Source organism: Odontesthes bonariensis, chromosome 24 (genome assembly GCF_027942865.1).
Source record: "Odontesthes bonariensis isolate fOdoBon6 chromosome 24, fOdoBon6.hap1, whole genome shotgun sequence".
Lineage (NCBI taxonomy): Eukaryota > Metazoa > Chordata > Actinopteri > Atheriniformes > Atherinopsidae > Odontesthes > Odontesthes bonariensis.
The window spans coordinates 3762095-3782855 of record NC_134529.1 but is presented as its reverse complement, the minus strand read 5'-3'; the positions used below and the strand labels follow the sequence as shown (position 1 = coordinate 3782855).

Sequence of the window (20761 nt, the reverse complement as noted above, 5' to 3'; positions counted from 1 at the left end):
AATAAAGATACGACGTTTACTAGCTCCACTAGTTTCCCTGTGAAAGTTAAACTAAATAATAAATACTTTGATGGCTCTAAAGTAGAATAATTTACTTTGCTTCTTATTATCAAAGTGTCGTAAATCCTTATAAATGTGGAAGAGATGTCAGATTATTCGCAGGTTTTCTTGCTCGCTTTGACGTGCTGTGATCGTTCTCTCCGAACAGCCAAAGACCTGATCAATAACCTGCTGCAGGTGAAGATGAGGAAGCGCTTCAGTGTGGACAAGTCGCTGAGTCACCCCTGGCTGCAGGTAACCAGCAGATACACGCCAGCAGACCCACAAACGTGGAATATCTGTTTATCTCACAACCGCTCAGGTCCAGGGAGCTGATTAACTTTAGGTTAAAACACACGTTTCATCAGGCCTGGAGGGGTTAAATATCTGTCGCCTCGCCACAATCCATACATATTTCACTGCTGCCTTGTTCTGTAAAACATTTGCTTGAATGGGGAACACCTGCAGGATGTGACCGAGCAGCTTCTTTCAGAGGCTTTTGTTGATCACACCAGCACAAAAACAGAGCTAACTTTAGCTTCGTGTTTGTCTGCAAAAACAACAAACCAGTGGTGGGAAGTGTGTTTTCTGAAAGTACTCGACTAAAACACGCCTTTCACCTCCATTACAGCCATGTGGCAGCTTCAACCGGGCAGAGGAACGTGCAAATAAGATAAAAAATGGGCCGGTTATTTTTACTCCTGCGTCTAAACTAAAGAAATGCGTGTTGAAATAAAAAAAAAAATGTACATTAATGCAGTTCCTGTGGCGCTCATCGGCCTGCGGGTGGACAAGGAAATAAGTAATTAAGCACATTTACATGACAGTTGAAAATATAAAGTATTAATGTGTTCATACAACAAAAAAAAACTGACTTATAACTCGGGCTGGAAGAGTTAACTCGTTAATTATTTAACGCCGATAAATACTTTATCGTGCATTAACTATTTTTAAAATGTAAACAAAATATATAAAATGCCTTCAATGGAAAGGAAAGTTCAGAGAGACAGGAAGCAGGAGGCAGAGAGAGGGGGAACGACACGCAGCACAGAACCGGGGCCATTATTATTTATTTTATTTTTGTGAAAGTCTGTTGCTCACAGGCTTTTATTTTGTAAAAGTCTGTTGCTCACAGGCTTTTATTCTGTAAAAGTCTGCTGCTCGCAGGCTTTTACTTTGTAAAAGTCTGTTGCTCACAGGCTTTTATTTTGTAAAAGTGTTGCTCACAGGCTTTTATTTTGTAACAGTCTGTTGCTCACAGGCTTTTGTTTTGTAAAGTCTGCTGCTCACAGGCTTTTGTTTTGTAAAAGTCTGTTGCTCACAGGCTTTTATTCTGTAAAAGTCTGCTGCTCGCAGGCTTTTACTTTGTAAAAGTCTGTTGCTCACAGGCTTTTATTTTGTAAAAGTCTGTTGCTCACAGGCTTTTATTCTGTAAAAGTCTGTTGCTCACAGGCTTTTATTTTGTAAAAGTCTGTTGCTCACAGGCTTTTATTCTGTAAAAGTCTGCTGCTCGCAGGCTTTTACTTTGTAAAAGTCTGTTGCTCACAGGCTTTTATTTTGTAAAAGTCTGTTGCTCACAGGCTTTTATTTTGTAACAGTCTGTTGCTCACAGGCTTTTGTTTTGTAAAGTCTGCTGCTCACAGGCTTTTGTTTTGTAAAGTCTGCTGCTCACAGGCTTTTATTTTGTAAAAGTCTGTTGCTCACAGGCTTTTATTTTGTAAAAGTCTGTCGCTCACAGGCTTTTATTTTGTAAAAGTCTGCTGCTCACAGGCTTTTATTTTGTAAAAGTCTGTTGCTCACAGGCTTTTATTTTGTAAAAGTCTGCTGCTGTCTGCTGTGGAACAGGAAAAGAAAGTAATCGGCGGATCCACCAAACATGGAGAAGGGTACGGAACTTTTACTCGGCCATTTTCATGTTAAAGTTCTTCCAGACGGCGGAGTCGACAGAACCAAAGTCATCTGTAAACACTGCCAAGTTGAATTGTCTTCTCAGCGTAGTAGTTCCAGTCTAAAATATCACTTAAAGGCAAAACACACAACTGATAGCAGCAAGTCATTCAAGGAAACAGACAGTGGAGCGAGGCTTCTACATAAAAACTACAGAAAGATGCTGATGTTAAAAGTGTGTTTGCACAACAAATGTTATGGCACTTTCATTCATATGGCAGCACATTTAAAATAAAGCTAAATGCTAAAAGCTATACACTACTTTTGGATTCATTTTTGGATTCTGCGTACACATGCGATTAATCGTGATTAATCAGGGAAATCATGTGATTAATTAGATTAAACATTTTAATCGTTGCCCAGCCCATATGTAAACATGTTAAATGCACCTAAATAAAGCAGCTGGGGATCAAAGTGTACGCTCGACACGTGCTCCATCGTTAATGGATATAAATAAATGGACATTAAAGCAGCTAAATGCCCCCCAAAAAGTTTGTTTAGTTGATTTCTTTTTCTTTTTCGTTGCAGGACTACAACACCTGGCTGGATCTCCGGGAGTTTGAGACCCGGCGGGGCGAGCGCTACATCACCCACGAGAGCGATGACGCCCGCTGGGAGGAACACGCCGACGAGAGAGGCCTGCACTACCCCAAACACTTCATCATGTCGCCCAACCTGGACGACATGGACGAGGACCCCTGAAGGCCCCCGGGCCCGGGCGGGACACTGTTGCCACGGAGATACGGAGCTTTCCCTGCGGCGGGATGGCATGATGCTGTGATGATTCAGGTCCAGAGAATTTAAATTTTTTAACACATTTGACTTTAATCTGACTCCAAAAGCCATAAAGAAACGGAAGCTGTGAGCCGACAGCTGGATTTTCTTCTTAAAGGCGAGCTGTGGAAGGGCTACTCACAAACCTACCAACCTTCTCTGTGTGTTTTAGATCTTTAAAAGCTGTCCTTTCTGACTCTAACTGGAATCTGTTTATTCATTACTGGAATGTCTTTGCACTTTGGGATGCCTCTCTCCACCGGAAAGTTCTCCCACAATCATTTTTCCTTTGTTCATCTGCAGAAGTAGCTTTTTTTTTTTTTTAATTCTTTCTTTTAAATAGGAACTGAATTAAAGCACAAAGACACACCAGCGCCCCCTTCAGGCTGGAATCGGTGTTAAAATGTTGTTAAGTCATTAAATGGCATCCGTTTGCTAAAGTTAAGTTAAAGATGAGCTGGTTTGGGTGATAAATTCGGAGAAAAAAAGACTTTAAGACTAAAATCCCACAGTGAACACATTAAAATGCCACACAGCTGTGATATGTAATGAGACAGTTCATCTAATCTGGATTCTCAAAGGTCTTACGAGTGTCAGTAACATTTCAGTGGTAGAGATCCAGGATTATCATGGCTGCACTGCTAAATATCAGCATGTTGAAGGAAATCTGGAGCTCGTATCTAAAGATTCTGTTCATTCGAACCACGTGAGAAGGCCGAATTTAAAGCTCATCGAGCTGAATTTTACATCCAAACTCCAGAAACTCAGGATTATTTAAAGCTGCACGTCGGCTGTGCTCGTTCAGGGGGAAGAAACGAACTTTTGCAGAAGAACAAAGCGAGTTTGTTCGAGGCGATTTTTACTTTTTATCTGAAGCTGTGGATGAAGACGAGCTGAAAATCAAGCTGCTATCGTGTCTGTCTCGTTGAACTCTTTACTGTCGCTGATCCTGATTCGACTTCAGCCTGAGAATTTATTTCACGTTTTATATTTTTGCAAGAAATGTTTTGTCATGTTGGATGACTGACGGGGAAAATATTAAAGATGAATGGCAAAACTCTGGGAAGCCCATCTTTGCGTTGTGATTCTTCAGCCTTTTTCAGGGAAAACGCAGACGTCCAGATCAAACAACCACCCGTAATCTGCCAGGAGGAACACCTCTGAGGTCACTCACATAGTAGCTTTTAACAATATGGTAACAATAACAATACATTTTTTCAAATAACACACAGCGAATACTGCACTGTATTAAGTATTTTTATAGTATTAAGTATTTTTATTAAGTATTAATTAAGGCTTAATGGTGTTTCCTAAAGGGGGAACTGTTAAACCTGGCAACGCAGCCCGCTTAAACCACAGAGCACGCTAGCTCCTTTAGCCGGCGCGAGATGCAGGCAAAATGGATCGGTTTTTAATTAAAAAAGGGCAAAAACCAGCACAGAAACCATGCTCATCCTGAATGTCTCACTATGATTACAACAACAAACTACAAATACAACATGAAGAAAGTCGAGCACATGCACGCCAGCTTCTGCTCATCCCAGTATTAAGGTAAATGTGGTCTGAATTGAAAATGTATTGGCTTTGTTGTTTCTTTTTCTGTGGGATGTTTTATATGTAGAAATGCATATTTGCAAAAGGGGACTTTAGTATGTTGTGGTAAAAGTGGCTCTAACCTTGATTTTGCTGCCAATGTGGCTCTTGTGAAAACGCAGTGATACGAAGGGAGAGAAAATAGGGCCAAGAGATTGTGAGGTCTGACTTTCCTGGAGAACAATTTTGTGATGCAAATGTATTACTCTGTTGAACGCATATTGTTTGAGAAGCAAAAAGCTTTATTTTTTAAACCCCAGCCAACTAGCCGGACTACCTTCATCAACACCAAAACGAGGCTGGAACTCTGCTCACAGGACGCAGCAGGGGGTAAGAAGATGTTCAGAAATGTTGCTGATATGGGATGTCATACAGCTTCATGTCAAAAGAGGCGAACTATCCCTTTAAGCTCCACCTTTTTCCGGTTAAGAACCGCGGCCTCTGATCTGGAAGCCGGCAACCGAACCACATCATCTGCAAATAGTTCCAAAACCAGACCTCATCAAGCTGAAGATCAATGAGCTTCAGGCAGAGCGTAGACTTGCTTTTTAAACTCATGTCGGCTTAATTGTGCGCGTGCTTCCCCGTGTGCTGCACCCATAACCAGACTGTACAGAAGTTAAGGATTTACAGGATGTAAACACGCCACAGGGGCGGTACTTCTTCTGAGTTCTGTGGTGTTTCAGATGCCGTTCAGGACCCACAAATCAAAGGAAGCGCATGTACGCTCGCACTTACCCCAACGCCGCCTCCATCAGTCGTGTCGCGCTCATTTATGAGAAGAACAGACACTCTGAACAAATAGATCTGTGAGACAGCCATCATAAACGTGTTCGCATAATTACAACTCGGGGTATTCCCAGCCTTATTTTACACTCTGCTACGCCTGAACGGGCTTCAGTTCTCCGCCCATTCACGAGTTAAAAACACCATCTCATCCAGAAGGTGGAGTAAACCTACCTGAACCGTCTCCTCCACCTAGTTTAGCTACGTAATGCGAAAAGAAATCAAACTTCAGAGGGTTAAGAACGTTAGCTGGGTCAGTTTTCTGCAGGGAAAAGTTTAGACATTTTTAACGTAGAGGACCGACTGACAGATGCAAACAGTCTGAGATAAAACACATTTTCTGTTAAAAACACAATATTATCTGTTGTGGACGTTCAACATAATAAGATTTGAGATATAAATGAGCTGCTACTGAGTTCCTGCTACACTGGAAAAAATGTCCCTCCAAAAATAAGTAAGAAAAACAACAAATAAAAGACGTTTTTGCTTGAAATAAGCAAAAAAAATCTGCCAATGGAACTAGTGAAAATCAGCTTGTCAAGATTTCTTGAAATAAAATGTGATATTTAGGACTTTTGAGATAAAAGTGATCTTGAAATTAGCTTAAAAACCTCTTCAAATGAAAAAAAAAGCTTGTTTCATGTGATATGTGACTCAAAACAATTTGTTTTCAAGACTTTTTCATTTAACAAGATATTCCAGATGTATTGTCTTCAAACAAGTCCCTATATCTGGCTGAAATAGTACTTGTTAGGCAGTTGTGTCTGATATTAAGTGTAATGAGATACTCAATGAGACAAATATACTTGGTAAGATTTAGATTTTTTCCAGCGTAAGAAGTAAGAATGACTGAAAAGATTAGATCAACTGATTTAAAATATGAGGCCCAACAAAAAGAGTCCAACTTGGAAAGCTTCAGATCAAGATGTTTAATAGGAACACATCATTTCAGCCCCCCCCCCCCCCCGAATGAGAGGAAGAGTCGATAGCGATCTGTGGCAGGATGTTTGGAAACGATCATTTAATTACCAATCCTGAACATGATCGCTGCGCTCCGCTGCTGCTCCGGGGAGCGGCTGCTTGTTCTGGCGGCGCTGACCTCTCCCCAGCACGGACACGTGTAACTCAACCTCTTAATTGCTACCAGAGAAGCAGCGGCGAGCTCGGCTAACTGCTTCAAGATGTTGCACCAGGGAAGCTGGCTGGATGGATCCTACAGGAGACCTCTGAGCCTCAGTGATGTCATCGTTTACTCCAGTTTCCCCCCGATATCGGCGCCGGTAGGTTGAAAATAAATCCCAGAAACAAACTCACTTTCAGTTCACATCACAGATGCATGAGCAGCGAGGAGGCTCCAGGCCGCTCCAGGCCGCTGCGACCTGCTGAATAAAGTCTCAGGAGAGGCTGAGCTCGCTGAAGCCGGCCACGGGCAGCGGTGCCGGGCTCCTATTCTTCTCCAGCGTCAGCCCCTCCTGTTTCCTGGGTCTCGCGAGGCGGCTGGGATGCAGCAGGCTGAAGAAGTGGAAGCGGTCGCCCATCTTGGCCGGGTTGGTCAGCATGTCGTAGCTGCTGATGAGCTGCTTCCTGGTGGACGGGTCGCTGCAGCTCCTCAGCAGAACCTGCAGAGAACAACAGAGTGTCTGAAGCTAAGAGCAGAACTTTTTTCTCTGGCTCGGTTTGTTTTCATGACTCACAGTCCAACGAAACGGTGTCATAGGCTGTGTTCCAAACCGCATACTTCTCCTACTACTCCTACTAACTTTTTGAGTTAGTATGCGAGTTTGAGTAAGCGAGAAGTTCCCGGATGCGTACTAGATTCTCTGAAATGTTGGGTATGCATCATGAGGTTACTACTCATACTCAAACTACCCAAGATGCAATGTAACGTGACGTCGCCGATCGTCATTTCCTGTCAAAACGGCAGTTTCAAGCTAGCTACAACGAGGGTAGGTTCACTTCCTGTTTTCAAAACAAAAGCACCAATTGTATGGTAATGGCTTTCCCTATGATAAAAGGCAACGGGTATTTTATTTTGTGAAAATAACAGGAAGTGCGTTGCTCACTGCGGCTAGCTTTAGTAGCGCCCAATTCGTGGGAACAAAATTGCAAATAGCCGGTATTTTGTCAGGTTTTCAACACGTTGGGGATCTAAACGACTACTTTCTCACCTGAAAATGTTTCAAATGTTGCTAAAGTTTACAGAGTTTAGAGCTTAAGAGAAATCAGCTTCAGGCCGGCTGATTTCGGCTCGGGCAGGAGCGAAATGCATTGTGGGTAAACGCTCTGCATACTGTATGTAGTATGCGGTTTCGAACACATCAAAATGAGGTTAAAGTGTTGCTTTTAATGAGACTACAGAGAGTTTTCCACCATATTTCAGCTCAGGTTTAGTGAACACTTCATCAGAAAACAGGCCGGTGTACCAGCTGTAAACTACACCAGCAGACAGACTTCAGAATGAAGAAAGTGGCATATTTAGCAGTGTTACGACCCAAGCATTCGGGCTGCTAATTTGTTGTTTGGAGCGAGGGGGAACTGCACAGTCTTGTAATATTAAGAACTTAGACCAAATATTGTGAACCTGAGCCAAAGGAAAGAGATTAAGGACCGACTAACCCCGTGGTTACTGACCTTCTTTACCTGAAGCCATCCGACTTTGAGCTACAAAAAGAGTTCTGAAGACCGTCTCCAACAGGAAATACTCTGAAGCCGTGTCCTTTGACAGGCTAAAACTGTGTTCCAGTTCTCCCAGTGAAATATTTCTGTCCCATTGCATCACCTTGAAGGTGAGCTCGCCAAAATTTCCACGTCCTCGAGAATGGAAACGTAGAGCTCCAACACTCATGATTCCTTTCGATAAATATTAGGGCTGGGCGAGTTAACTCGTTATTATCGCGTTAATTCGTTGATTATTTAACGCAGTCTTTACGCAGCGTGGTGCTTCACTCTGACCCTGGAAATGAATGGAAATGTGTTGGCACCTCTACTTAACTCCGTCATTCACTTGGTGAGTGGGAGGTGGTTCGCTTGCAGAGCACACGCTCGGTTTCATTAATCCAGTTGATCACAGATCCGCCACCCCGCCCATCTACAGCTGACGGTGAGGACGTCTTTCCCTCTTTAAAGGATCCTGCTACAGTCACTAATGAATCATCTAACCACGAAACCAGTGAGTAAAAACTGGAAAGTACCGAAACTCAACGCGTAGTTTTCAACTTAATTCCATTGAAATTTGAAATTTGAGCTTCGTTTGAGTTAAATTAGTTTAATGCTTGGGGAGATAACTTTTGGCAGCTTGTTTGGTTCTGAAAATAAGTGAATATGAACAAAAACTCCCTGAATTAACTTACGTTTGAAGAGAGAGAGACCAGGCTGACACACAGAAAGTTATGGCTCCTCCCCCTCAAACAGACTCGATTACCCAGTGAATGTGTTACTACTTCAGCTGGCATTCAGAGCCTCACCACCCCCGTGATCTTTGGACCACAGGTTGGAAACACTCAACTACAAATAAAACTTCTTAGTTGAGTCAAAGTCAGGAAATTTCAAAACAGCCTACTGTTGACCAAAGGGCTGTTTGAGTTATATCAACATAAATGTCATAAACAGACACTGAATCAGGAATAAATCAGGAGTGAAACACCTAAAATCAGGAATGAAACACCTAAAATCAGGAATGAAACGCCTAAAATCGGCAACAAAACACCTACAATCAGGAATGAAACACCTAAAATCGGCAATAAAACTCCTAAAATTAGGACTAAAACACCTAAAATCAGAAATAAAACACCTAAAATCTGCAACAAAACACCTCAAATTAGCAATAAAACACCTCAATTAGCAATAAAACTCCTAAAATCAGGAGTGAAACTCCTAAAATTGGGAATAAAACACCTGAAATCAGAAATAAAACACCTCAAATAAGGAGTAAAACTTCTAAAATCAGGAATAAAACACCTCAAATCGGCAATAAAACTCCTCAAATTAGCAATAAAACACCTAAAATCAGGAATGAAACTTCTAAAATCAGGAATAAAACACCTCAATTAGCAATAAAACTCCTAAAATCAGGAATAAAACACCTCAAAATTAGCAATAAAACTCCTAAATTCAGCAATAAAACTCTTAAAATCAGGAATCAAACTTCTAAAATTAGCAATAAAACTCCTAAAATCAGGACTAAAACATCAAATCTTAAGGTGACAGCATGTAGATGGAAGTGTTCTTGGAGGTTTTCAGCTGATGTAAGAGTTGCATTTGGACCGCAGAGCTGGAGTTTTTGGGTGTTTTATCCTCAGATAAATAACAGATAAATCAGATCATTAACAGCATTTAGATTTTACATTATGAATTCATTATTTTACAACTAAACGTCTCCGGTTATGAGACCCACCTGCATCCGAGTGTCGATGCCCATGTTCCTCAGAAACGTCCTCTGGGTGACGGGTCCCACACAGGCCACGCCCCCTCCAGCCATCCTCCGCAGGTAGCTGAAGTCCACGTCCGCGGTGAGGTCGGCCGTGCCCGGAGCCGCCAGGACGTCGTGGAGCTGATGGCCTTTGAATCCCTGAAGAAGAAAAGGAGGAATGTGTGTTTTTATGGAACAGTTTCCCACTTCAGTCCATTTTAAACCAGCTTCGGTCCAGAGGAGACGGCAGAGTTTCCGGATCATGTGGCTTCTTCTCTGCCTGATCAGAGCTTAAACCTGCATCTGTGGGTGTTACGGGGACTTTTTCTTCCAACTGCCTTTTAAAAAATATCCTGTATATTGTTCATATACATATATATATTCATTTAAACCATAAAAACCTGGAATCAAAAGGCTGTGAGAATAGCATAAATCGACTCCCGGCTGTCTCAGAGAAGGAAAAAAAAAAGATTTGGGCCGGTCACCGCCTGGTTTCCTCCTGCATGCAGCAGAGGAGCTTTTCTGCTTCCTGCACCTGTTTCCTTTGTTCAGAAGAGAAGACAGAACAAAGTGCTTAAAATGTCCAAATCTCAGCTGGAGGAAAAGCCTGTAACAGCTAAAAAACAGACACTTTAAGTTCAGCCTTTTTTCTATTCTTCTCTTTTAGTTTTAACAGCTAAAAAGTTGTCGATTAAAAGCGGTGATTTAGGCAGAGGTGGGTAGTAACGAGTTACATTTACTTTTGAAAACATTATACTTCTAGGAGTAGTTTTAAATCTCTATACGTTAGCTTTAGCATTAGCAGTCGTAGCAAACAAACAAAGAAACAGATGAAAAATGTCAGAACCAACGGTGGGAAATGAAGACGCAGACGAGGCCTCATACTGAAAGCATGTTTACCTTACAAAGAGTGAGAAACAGCAGCTACATTATGTGTCTTCTGTGGCAACCAAAACAAACGCACATTTCAGCAGAAACTCAACATCTAACTTGAGGAAACATGTAGCGCTAAGTTTCCTAAACTCGTTTTTCCCCCCATGGATAGGTGAATGTTTGTTTTTTAGGTTACATATGGGTTGTAAGATGTAACACGCCAGTAATAAAATAAACACTAACATGGATAACTTTGCTGATACAGAAACATCTTTGTTCATTTTGGGAATGTCTGAGTTATGTTTGCTGGATTTCTTTGGCTATAAATTACATAATCCTTATTCTGAGGATAAAAACAGCCCGACTGGATTAATATAGAATAGAATAGAAAAATACTTTATTCATCCCCCAAAAGGGGAAATTCAAATTAGTCAAGTAGCTCAATTTTTTTTTAAATATTTACAATGGTTGTATTAACAACAACAATATTAATACCAATTCTAGTAAAAAAAAATACTACTACAAACTAATAATAATAATAACTGACTAAATAAACAAATAAATAAATTAAATTAAATTAAATTAAATAAATAAAAAATAATATATATAATCCCCCAAAAAAGATGATGGAAATCCCCCTAAAAGCAAGAATGGATTTTCCCCCTTTCAGCCTCTCAGGCCCAGAGTCCCTCTGAGGAACATCTCCCTTTCCTCAGCTGTTAATCCACTTTATTATCTTATTTTCACCTTTATTCGTCCGATTTTTGAAGCAGAATGAAAGTAAAAACCTGACAAAGTGCATTTAAAGAATCAGACGTGTTTTTTTTTACCCTGAACGTGTCCGTCTTGGTTCCGTTGTGGCCGTAGTCGGCGATCAGCGCCGCTCCGCCGTCCTCTACGATCCGCCGGGCCAGCTGCTGCACGACCACGCCGCCCTCCGCACACACCTCCACGTGATGCCGCCTTTCATCCGCCTGCATTAAATAAGACTTTTTATTTTACTGGTGGGAACATTATTCTTGTTGGTTACTTTTCTTTGTTTTTAATTAATTTTCAAAGCTTTTTGCAGCTTCTCTCGAATTAAAAGGATCAGCGGTTGAATTCTCCGTCTTTGCCGCTGACATTTCGGGTATTTTTGGATCAAAAAGTGGCAGAGAAGCCATGTTAATTGGAAAATAATTAACTTCTATTGTGCTCGTTCGCTGATGGATTAGCTGAAGTGGTAATTTCTTCATCCTATTCCCAGATATCCCCGTAAGATGCGAGCGTGTGCGTTTAATAATCAATATTAGACATTTCTGTTTGGAGGTTCTTATTTACAGCATTTGTTCCACCTTGTTAACACAGGACTTAAAAAAAAATGGATATTTTTCCACTTTAAATGATGTAAAATCATTTTTTAAACGCAGTGGAAACGAATGCCTCAAACAGAGCCCGTCAAGGTTGTTTAATAGCCTCCATCTGGATTTTATTGCCCACATTTCCACCACCTACACATCCACCGCCTGTTTGATTTGGCCTCTGAGACACTCTGACTGAATTAAAACACTTTGAACATTAGGATTATGGCCCGAGGCCAGACATAATCTTCATTATCATCAACATCAGCCTGTCTGGATGGATGAGGACCTTGCTCTTTAATCTAGGTGAAGGCTTAGAGTTCAATATCCGTAACGTCAACCAGACACAAACAGTGAAAACTGCAGGGAGCAGCTCTGAAGCATTTCTCACCGCGGCCATCTGTACGATGAGAAATTCTAACAGTGAGTCGTGTTATTTGGCAAACTGTTTGTGATGCTTCTGTTCAGATGTGTTGATCTAGAGCAGAGATACTCACTATTTTTTTTCACAAGAGCCACATTGGCAGAGCAAAATCAAGGGAAGAGCCACTTTTACCACAACATACTAAAGTCCCCTTTAGCAAAAATGCATTTCTACATATAAAAAAGAAACAACACAGCCAATACATTTTCAATCAAGACCACATTTACCTTAAAGCGATAGTTCGGAGTAGATTCACCCTAGGGTCATTTGAACCGTGACATCCAGCCAAGTAGCCCACCCGAAGTTTTTCCGATATTGGCTGAACATCAGCCGAGTTACTGAGTTATCCCGAATAGCTTAGCACAAGCGCTAACGGACCCTGGCAGTATCTCCAAAATTACCACACTAAAATCACATGTCATGACACCAAACTTCTACAGTAGTACAAATATGGTCTGTACTCACCAAACGATGCATTTGGAAGTTTGTACATAGTCCAGGAGTTTATTATTATCAACACAAGCCTGATAGCTTTTCTGCTGCTAAAGCTGCGTCGACGTCACTTCAGGGAGCTTCAAAGTAAGATGAGGGTTGATCTGCTACTGTAGACAACAAAGTATATGTTATATTCTACATGATTTTTTATGTTGTAGAGTTGTGAATTTATTTTATCAATGGAGAAATTGAGCAGCCTTGCTTTGTTGTCTACAGTAGTAGATCAACCCTCATCTTACTTTGAAGCTCCCAGCTCTCTGAAGTGACGTCGACGCAGCTTTAGCAGCAAAAAAGCTATCAGGCTTGTGTTGATAATAATAAACTCCTGGACTATTTTCAAACTTCCAAATGCATCGTTTTGTGAGTACAGACCATATTTGTACTGCGGTAGAAGTTTGGTGTCATGGCATGTGATTTTAGTGTGGTAATTTTGGAGATACTGCCAGGGTCCGTTAGCGCTTGTACTAAACTATTCGGGATAACTCAGTAACTCAGCTGATGTTCAGCCAATATCGAAAAAACTTCGGGTGGGCTACTTGGCTGGATGTCACGGTTCAAATGACCCCAGGTTGAATCTACTCTGGGATGAGCTGAAGCTGGCGTGCATGTGCTCGACTTTCTTCATGTTGTATTTGTAGTTTGTTGTTGTAATCATAGTGAGACATTCAGGATGAGCATGGTTTTTGTGCTGGTTTTTGCCCTTTTTTAATTAAAAACCGATTTTCATTGTGCCTGCATCTCGCGCTGGCTAAAGGAGCTAGCGTGCTCTGTGGTTTAAGCGGGCTGCGTTGCCAGGTTTAACAGTTCTCCCTTTAGGAAACATCATTAAGCCTTACTTAAAACTACAAAAACGAAAACTTAATAAAAATACTTAATACTGTGCAGTATTCGCTGTATGTTATTTGAAAAACTGTATTGTTATTGTTACCATATTGTTATAAGCTACTATGCAAGTGCGAGCCGCCAATTAGAGCTTGAGGAGCCGCACAATGAGCATCTCTGTTATAGAAGCTTCAGAAGGTGTTTTATAAGCAGAACAAATCATTTGATATGCTTGCGAGAAATTACTTTCTTTTAAATAATGAAAAAAAACACTATTTAAGGTAGATTAAACCTTTACATTTAAAAAAAACTAAGTTCTTAAAAGCTTCTGAAATAGAGAAATGAATTGAAAATGAAATGAAATCATGTGTTTGTGGTGAAACATCTGATACAGATGTGAGAAGCCCTTTAGGTCCGACATGTGACCAGGTGCTCAGGTACTGACCTGCACCAGGGAAGCTGAGGCCAGAGTTGCACCCGGCACCACCACAAACCTCAGCTTGTCCGGCTTGTCGGGGTCAACGTCCACCATCACCTCCCTCCAGCCTTTCTCCGTCCTCTGCACCAAACAAACAGAGTGTGTGTGTGGTTTCAACAGGACTTTAAAATACCAGCTGGATATAAAAATAAACTTTTGCCATCTTTTCACATAGAAAGAATGTGAAATGTTCATTTTGCTTAAGCTGCTGACATGGAAATTTGGACCCAATTCAAATTAAAGGGGGTAAGATAAGCTATCATATGAACTCAGTGTTCAGAAATGCAGAAGTACATCAAACTCATGTCCCATTTCTTTCACTTTGGCGCCACCTGGTGGTGGTATGAGTGACCTAAGAGGTCAAGAGTGTCACAAGCTAAACGTGTTGCAACTAAAAATTAGGGCTGGGCGAGTTAACTCGTTATTATCGCGTTAACTTGTTAATTATTTAACGCCAATAAATATCTTATCGCGCATTAACGCAGGTTTTATTATTGTAAAAGTCTGTTGAATGCATCACATTCACACAGTTACAGCAAACACCACGAAGCATGGAGTGATAAAATAAAGATAAACTAGCAGCTAACATCACCGCTACAGGTGTGAAGCTAACGGAGCTAACCGGCGCTACTTCCTGTTTTACTTGTTTCAACATAAAAGCACGTATTTCAAAATAAATGTTAAAAAAACCTCCTGCATTTACAGCCAAGTTGAATTGTCTTCTCAGCGTAGTAGTTCCAGTCTAAAATATCACTTAAAGGCAAAACACACAACTGATAGCAGCAAGTCATTCAAGGAAACAGACAGTGGAGCGAGGCTTCTACATAAAAACTACAGAAAGATGCTGATGTTAAAAGTGTGTTTGCACAACAAATGTTATGGCACTTTCATTCATATGGCAGCACATTTAAAATAAAGCTAAATGCTAAAAGCTATGCACTACTTTTGGATTCATTTTTGGATTCTGCGTACAAATGCGATTAATCGTGATTAATCAGGGAAATCATGTAATTAATTAGATTAAACATTTTAATTGTTGCCCAGCCCTACTAAAAATAGCTGTAAAATTGAATAAAGAGTAATTTTTACACCTCACCTGGAATTTGTGGATCGGCAGAGCATCAAAGAACTCGTGAGCAACAAAGATGCTGAATTCTGGGAAAAGAAAAACAACGACGAAGGACGTTTAAATAGAGAATAACAGCCATGACCTAAAGTCTGGGAATCCTGTAGGTTTCATTCATCATCAACAATCCAAAGAGAAGTCTAAAGCCAGCAGTCAGAGCTCCATGTGTCGTTAGAAACTTCTACTATGAAGCAGGCTCAACACATCCAGGATATCTTCTGGTCGGCTGATTTAACGAACCCCAACAATGGATATCTTTATCAGAAACATGCCGATAATGTAACGTTAGCACATCGAGAGTGAGGAGAGGACCGGTGTTGTGTTGGAAACACACCTTATCCACACAGCTGCAGGTTGGTGAGTTACAGAACGGAACCGTTCAGCTAGAAAGCTTCAGCTAACAAAGTAACGTGGGAACAATGATGTTCATCTTTCAGAAAGGAACAGCAATAACTCCTCAGAAGCTGGTGTACGTCACCTTCATTAGCTAAGCTGTTAGCGTTAGCTGCTGCTAAAGGAACAGCAATAACTCCTTAGAAGCTGGTGTACGTCATCTTCATTAGCTAAGCTGTTAGCATTAGCTGCTGCTAAAGGAACAGCAATAACTCCTTAGAAGCTGGTGTACGTCATCTTCATTAGCTAAGCTGTTAGCGTTAGCTGCTGCTAAAGGAACAGCAATAACTCCTTAGAAGCTGGTGTACGTCATCTTCATTAGCTAAGCTGTTAGCGTTAGCTGCTGCTAAAGGAACAGCAATAACTCCTTAGAAGCTGGTGTACGTCATCTTCATTAGCTAAGCTGTTAGCATTAGCTGCTGCTAAAGGAACAGCAATAACTCCTTAGAAGCTGGTGTACGTCATCTTCATTAGCTAAGCTGTTAGCATTAGCTGCTGCTAAAGGAACAGCAATAACTCCTTAGAAGCTGGTGTACGTCATCTTCATTAGCTAAGCTGTTAGCATTAGCTGCTGCTAAAGGAACAGCAATAACTCCTTAGAAGCTGGTGTACGTCATCTTCATTAGCTAAGCTGTTAGCGTTAGCTGCTGCTAAAGGAACAGCAATAACTCCTTAGAAGCTGGTGTACGTCATCTTCATTAGCTAAGCTGTTAGCGTTAGCTGCTGCTAAAGGAACAGCAATAACTCCTTAGAAGCTGGTGTACGTCATCTTCATTAGCTAAGCTGTTAGCGTTAGCTGCTTAGCTGTTGGCGTTAGCTGCTAAGCTGTTGGCGTTAGCTGCTAAGCTGTTGGCGTTAGCTGCTAAGCTGTTAGCGTTAGCTGCTGCTAAAGGAACAGCAATAACTCCTTAGAAGCTGGTGTACCTCATCTTCATTAGCTAAGCTGTTAGCGTTAGCTGCTAAGCTGTTAGCGTTACCTGCTGCTAAAGGAACAGCAATAACTCCTTAGAAGCTGGTGTACGTCATCTTCATTAGCTAAGCTGTTAGCATTAGCTGCTGCTAAAGGAACAGCAATAACTCCTTAGAAGCTGGTGTACGTCATCTTCATTAGCTAAGCTGTTAGCGTTAGATGCTAAGCTGTTGGCGTTAGCTGCTAAGCTGTTAGCGTTAGCTGCTGCTAAAGGAACAGCAATAACTCCTTAGAAGCTGGTGTACGTCATCTTCATTAGCTAAGCTGTTAGCGTTAGCTGCTGCTAAAGGAACAGCAATAACTCCTTAGAAGCTGGTGTACGTCACCTTCATTAGTTAAGCTATTAGCGTTAGCTGCTAAGCTGTTAGCGTTAGCTGCTGCTAAAGGAGCAGCAATAACTCCTTAGAAGCTGGTTTACGTCATCTTCATTAGCTAAGCTGTTAGCGTTAGCTGCTGCTAAAGGAGCAACAATAACTCCTTAGAAGCTGGTGTACGGCACCTTCATTAGCTAAGCTGTTAGCATTAGCTGCTGCTAAAGGAGAAAATAAATCAGTAAATAAACCATGAGGAATTATTTCTCAGATGCTCTGAAGTTCAGGCCCTGAGAGTTGGAACTGATCCCTCTTTGTGGCTCAGCTTCTCCAGTCCAGCGTTGAACTGGACCAAGTTGTTAAAACAGTCACAAAACACAAAACAAAAGCCTCATCTCAACTCTGTGCCTCCAACCCAAACCTGCCTCCTGCTGCTGCGTACCTTCTGGAACGTCTTCCAAGCGCCGGTACCAGGACACCGGCAGCCCGGACGCAGTTTCCCCACGCCGGTAAACCCTGTCGTCCTCGTTGTCCACCTCCTGGCAGCTGTTTCCCGTCAGATTCTGGGCCTGAACCAGGCTGAGAGCGGCACTCACCTCCACCAGGTGGAGCGACACCGAGGCCTCGTTCAACACCGACCGCAGCTGACTGAACACCTGGACAAAGAGAAAACAGGGAAATATGTCAGAAGCACAAACACTCAGCTGAGACGTTTGAAACATTCGTACGACACATTAACAGTAAAAATCCAAATTCATTTTCTGTAAAAGACGTGAAAAAACTAGGGCTGGGCGAGTTAACTCGTTATTATCGAGTTAACTCGTTGATTAATTAACGCCGATAAATATTTTATCGTGCATTTATGCAGTTTTTTAAAAAAATGTTTATTATTTTTTGGGGCTTTTGTGCCTTTAATGGAAAGTTCAGAGAGACAGGAAGCAGGGGGCAGAGAGAGGGGGAACAACATGCAGCACAGGGCCGTCCAATGCGGGACTCGAACCGGGGCCAGCTGCAGCGAGGAGTATAGTAAAAGTCTGTTGCTCACAGGATTTTATTCTGTAAAAGTCTGCTGCTCACAGGCTTTTATTCTGTAAAAGTCTGTTGCTCACAGGCTTTTATTCTGTAAATCTGTTGCTGTCTGCTGCGGAAAAGGAAAAGAAAGTAATCGGCGGATCCACCAAACATGGAGAAGGGTACGGAACTTTTACTCGGCCATTTTCATTTTAAAGTTCTTCCAGACGGCGGAGTCGACAGAACCAAAGTCATCTGTAAACACAGCCAAGTTGAATTGTCTTCTCAGCGTAGTAGTTCCAGTCTAAAATATCACTTAAAGGCAAAACACACAACTGATAGCAGCAAGTCATTCAAGGAAACAGACAGTGGAGCGAGGCTTCTACATAAAAACTACAGAAAGATGCTGATGTTAAAAGTGTGTTTGCACAACAAATGTTATGGCACTTTCATTCATATGGCAGCACATTTAAAATAAAGCTAAATGCTAAAAGCTATACACTACTTTTGGATTCATTTTTGGATTTTGCGTAAAAATGTGATTAATCGTGATTAATCAGGGAAATCATGTGATTAATTAGATTAAACATTTTAATCGTTGCCCAGTCCTAGAAAAAAAACACACGATTTTTCAATTTAAGGGTAAAAAGTCTCACGAGTCAACACGTTTCTTACTCTGAGGATGTCACCGGCCAGCGACCCTTTCCCCGGTCCGAGCTCGACCAGCTGCAGCCGTTTGGGTCGACCTGCTCCCATCCATTCGCTAACGATCCACACGCCGAGCAGCTGGAAAAACCGACAGGTCACCGGATGTAAACAATGCGTTTCAACCCTTGAAGCTCATCAAAATGTGTATATTTTAGCATGAAGTTGGCACCATGTTGACTCTGATTGGTGAGTAAATGAGTGACATCGTGAGAAGGAACGTTTCCTGGATGAAAGGTGCAATTTTAGAGCCTCACCTCTCCAAAAATCTGGCTGATTTCTGGTGATGTGATGAAATCTCCATCCGGTCCCAGCATGTTGTTCCTCACATAGTAACCCTGAAGGACAACACGAGTAAATCAGACTGTCAGCTTGTGTCCAAACAAGTCAAAAGAAATGGAAACAAAGGAAAAGATTCAGAGAAAGATGGACTAACCGACTCAGTTTGTTCATTTAACCGGAGTTATTAGTCAATTACAAATAAAGACTTATCGGTTCCGGCTTCTTAAATGTCATCACTTAGTTTTACTGACTCATTGTTGTCATATTGTGGAGCATCGATTAAACCAATAATCCAAACAATAAAGAAAATGTATCATTACATGGATCCAACCCTTTGTTTCTGATGCTGCTATGCGACTCAACGAGGTGAGGACAGGTGGTGCAGCTGTTGCTATGGTGATATGATCAAAGAATAGTTGGTTTTTCAAACATATTCCACCGATTTTACACTTATTTCTGAACAACTTGGGAGATTTTTCTTCGAAATGAATGAATGAAAATAAAGTTTAACTGATGAGGAACACGTTTGTATCACAGAATACTTTTAAGATGTCAAAACAGGCCGAAAAAAATCTTTATTTCCTGGTTTTTCCAGCTAATCATCTGAAGAATTTAGACTAAAATTAGCTGCTAAGATGCTGCGAATTACAGGTTATTTCCAAGAAATTCTACTTAAAGACTGTGGAGGAAATGCTTACACTGCTGAAATAACTCTAAAAAATATAAGTAAGTGAGAAATAGTTCATTAAGTGACAACAAGAGCTCTTAATGGTCTTCAAATACTCATTTAACCTTCGGTCAGATGATCAATAACGTCCCTTATAGCAGATATCATATATACAGCTAATTTTAAAGGAGCTGCTGAGGAAGGTTTGCATTCAAATAAAAGAATCTGCTAAGATGCTGGAGAAGATAGCCAATAGCTTTCTGTTTAGGATGACACATGTCAGGGCTCAGCCAGAGTTTCAGGCTGATCCCGAACCTGCAGGCGACCCAGCGGTGGCGGATATCCGGTGGAGTCATCATCACATACCGTCACAGGGTTGGTGAGGACCTCCCTCATGTACTCGGCCACAGAAATTGGACCTGTGCTTATGATTTTGGAGGTCAGGTGTTTGAGCACGGAGGGTCGAGGCCTTTCATTTTCTGACGAGCCGTGGACCAATCTGGACGGAGGCGTTCGCCATCGTGCTGTCAAACACAGAAATTAAACATAAAAAAAACAAGAAAATCTGTATTCGTGTGATGTTTTTCTTTTCACCAATTATTACAAAAACACAACAGATCAAATTTACATTCGGTTTAATAACATTTCCTGAATTTCACACGTTTTCTGAATTAAATACTTTGCTTTAAACTACAGACTAAACAAAACAACTTAAAAAAAACAAAAAACTAAGAGACTCATTAAAGATTATTACATAAAGTGACGTAAAACTTCATAATGTGTCAAAAAAAGATGGTCAACATATTGAGATTATATATATTTCAGTGTCACAGCATGAGAAAGTGAATCAGCCTGAATTTACTGGGAGTTTGGTGTAATTTACCCACTAATATAACTTTTTACCTGCTGCAGGAGCACAGACAGGATGAACGAAGACTCTGTTGAGCAGCTGATGACTTTTAACACACAGACAGCCCCTCATTTTTCCTGCAGAATAAGTTAAGTTACCGTTTATTCAAACTACATCTTTTGATTCAACCAGCTGGCTCTCTGATAGCGCTACAGCTGGCCGGTTAGCATTAGCTTACAGCTAGCCGGTTAGCATTAGCTGCTTTGGTTTCAAGGCCGTTATGGAAGAAAGGGAACTCAAACAGCTTCCAGAGATGGAGTCTTAGCTCCGGGTATAAAAGATAAACATGTAAATGTGTTCATTAGATTCTGTCAGTCCTTCAAAATCGTAAGCTACAAGTTCCACGTGTAGCAACGAAGCGCTTAAGCTAATAGAACAACGAAGGTTAAGTTGTGACATAAGTTCCG

General features: G+C 41.3%; 2 protein-coding genes across 2 annotated transcripts in view; one reads left to right on the top strand and one right to left on the bottom strand.

The window, feature by feature from the left end:
- Positions 1-3831, top strand: part of LOC142375061 (serine/threonine-protein kinase D3-like) — a 63282-nt gene extending 59451 nt beyond the window's left edge. The window contains exons 18-19 of the mRNA XM_075458980.1: positions 209-294; positions 2515-3831. Coding sequence (XP_075315095.1) covers positions 209-294; positions 2515-2688 — 260 coding nt within the window. The 3' untranslated portion in view covers positions 2689-3831. The remainder of the gene's footprint in view (positions 1-208; positions 295-2514) is intronic.
- A 2270-nt stretch (positions 3832-6101) lies between these two features.
- Positions 6102-20761, bottom strand: ndufaf7 (NADH:ubiquinone oxidoreductase complex assembly factor 7). Its single transcript, XM_075459510.1, has 10 exons — positions 20348-20761; positions 19811-19968; positions 18753-18833; positions 18466-18576; positions 17222-17435; positions 15076-15134; positions 13947-14060; positions 11251-11394; positions 9533-9706; positions 6102-6758 (listed from the first exon to the last, which is right to left on the bottom strand). Exons 1-10 carry the CDS (start codon positions 20424-20426, stop codon positions 6534-6536), a joined length of 1359 nt encoding a protein of 452 aa, XP_075315625.1. The 5' UTR covers positions 20427-20761; the 3' UTR covers positions 6102-6533.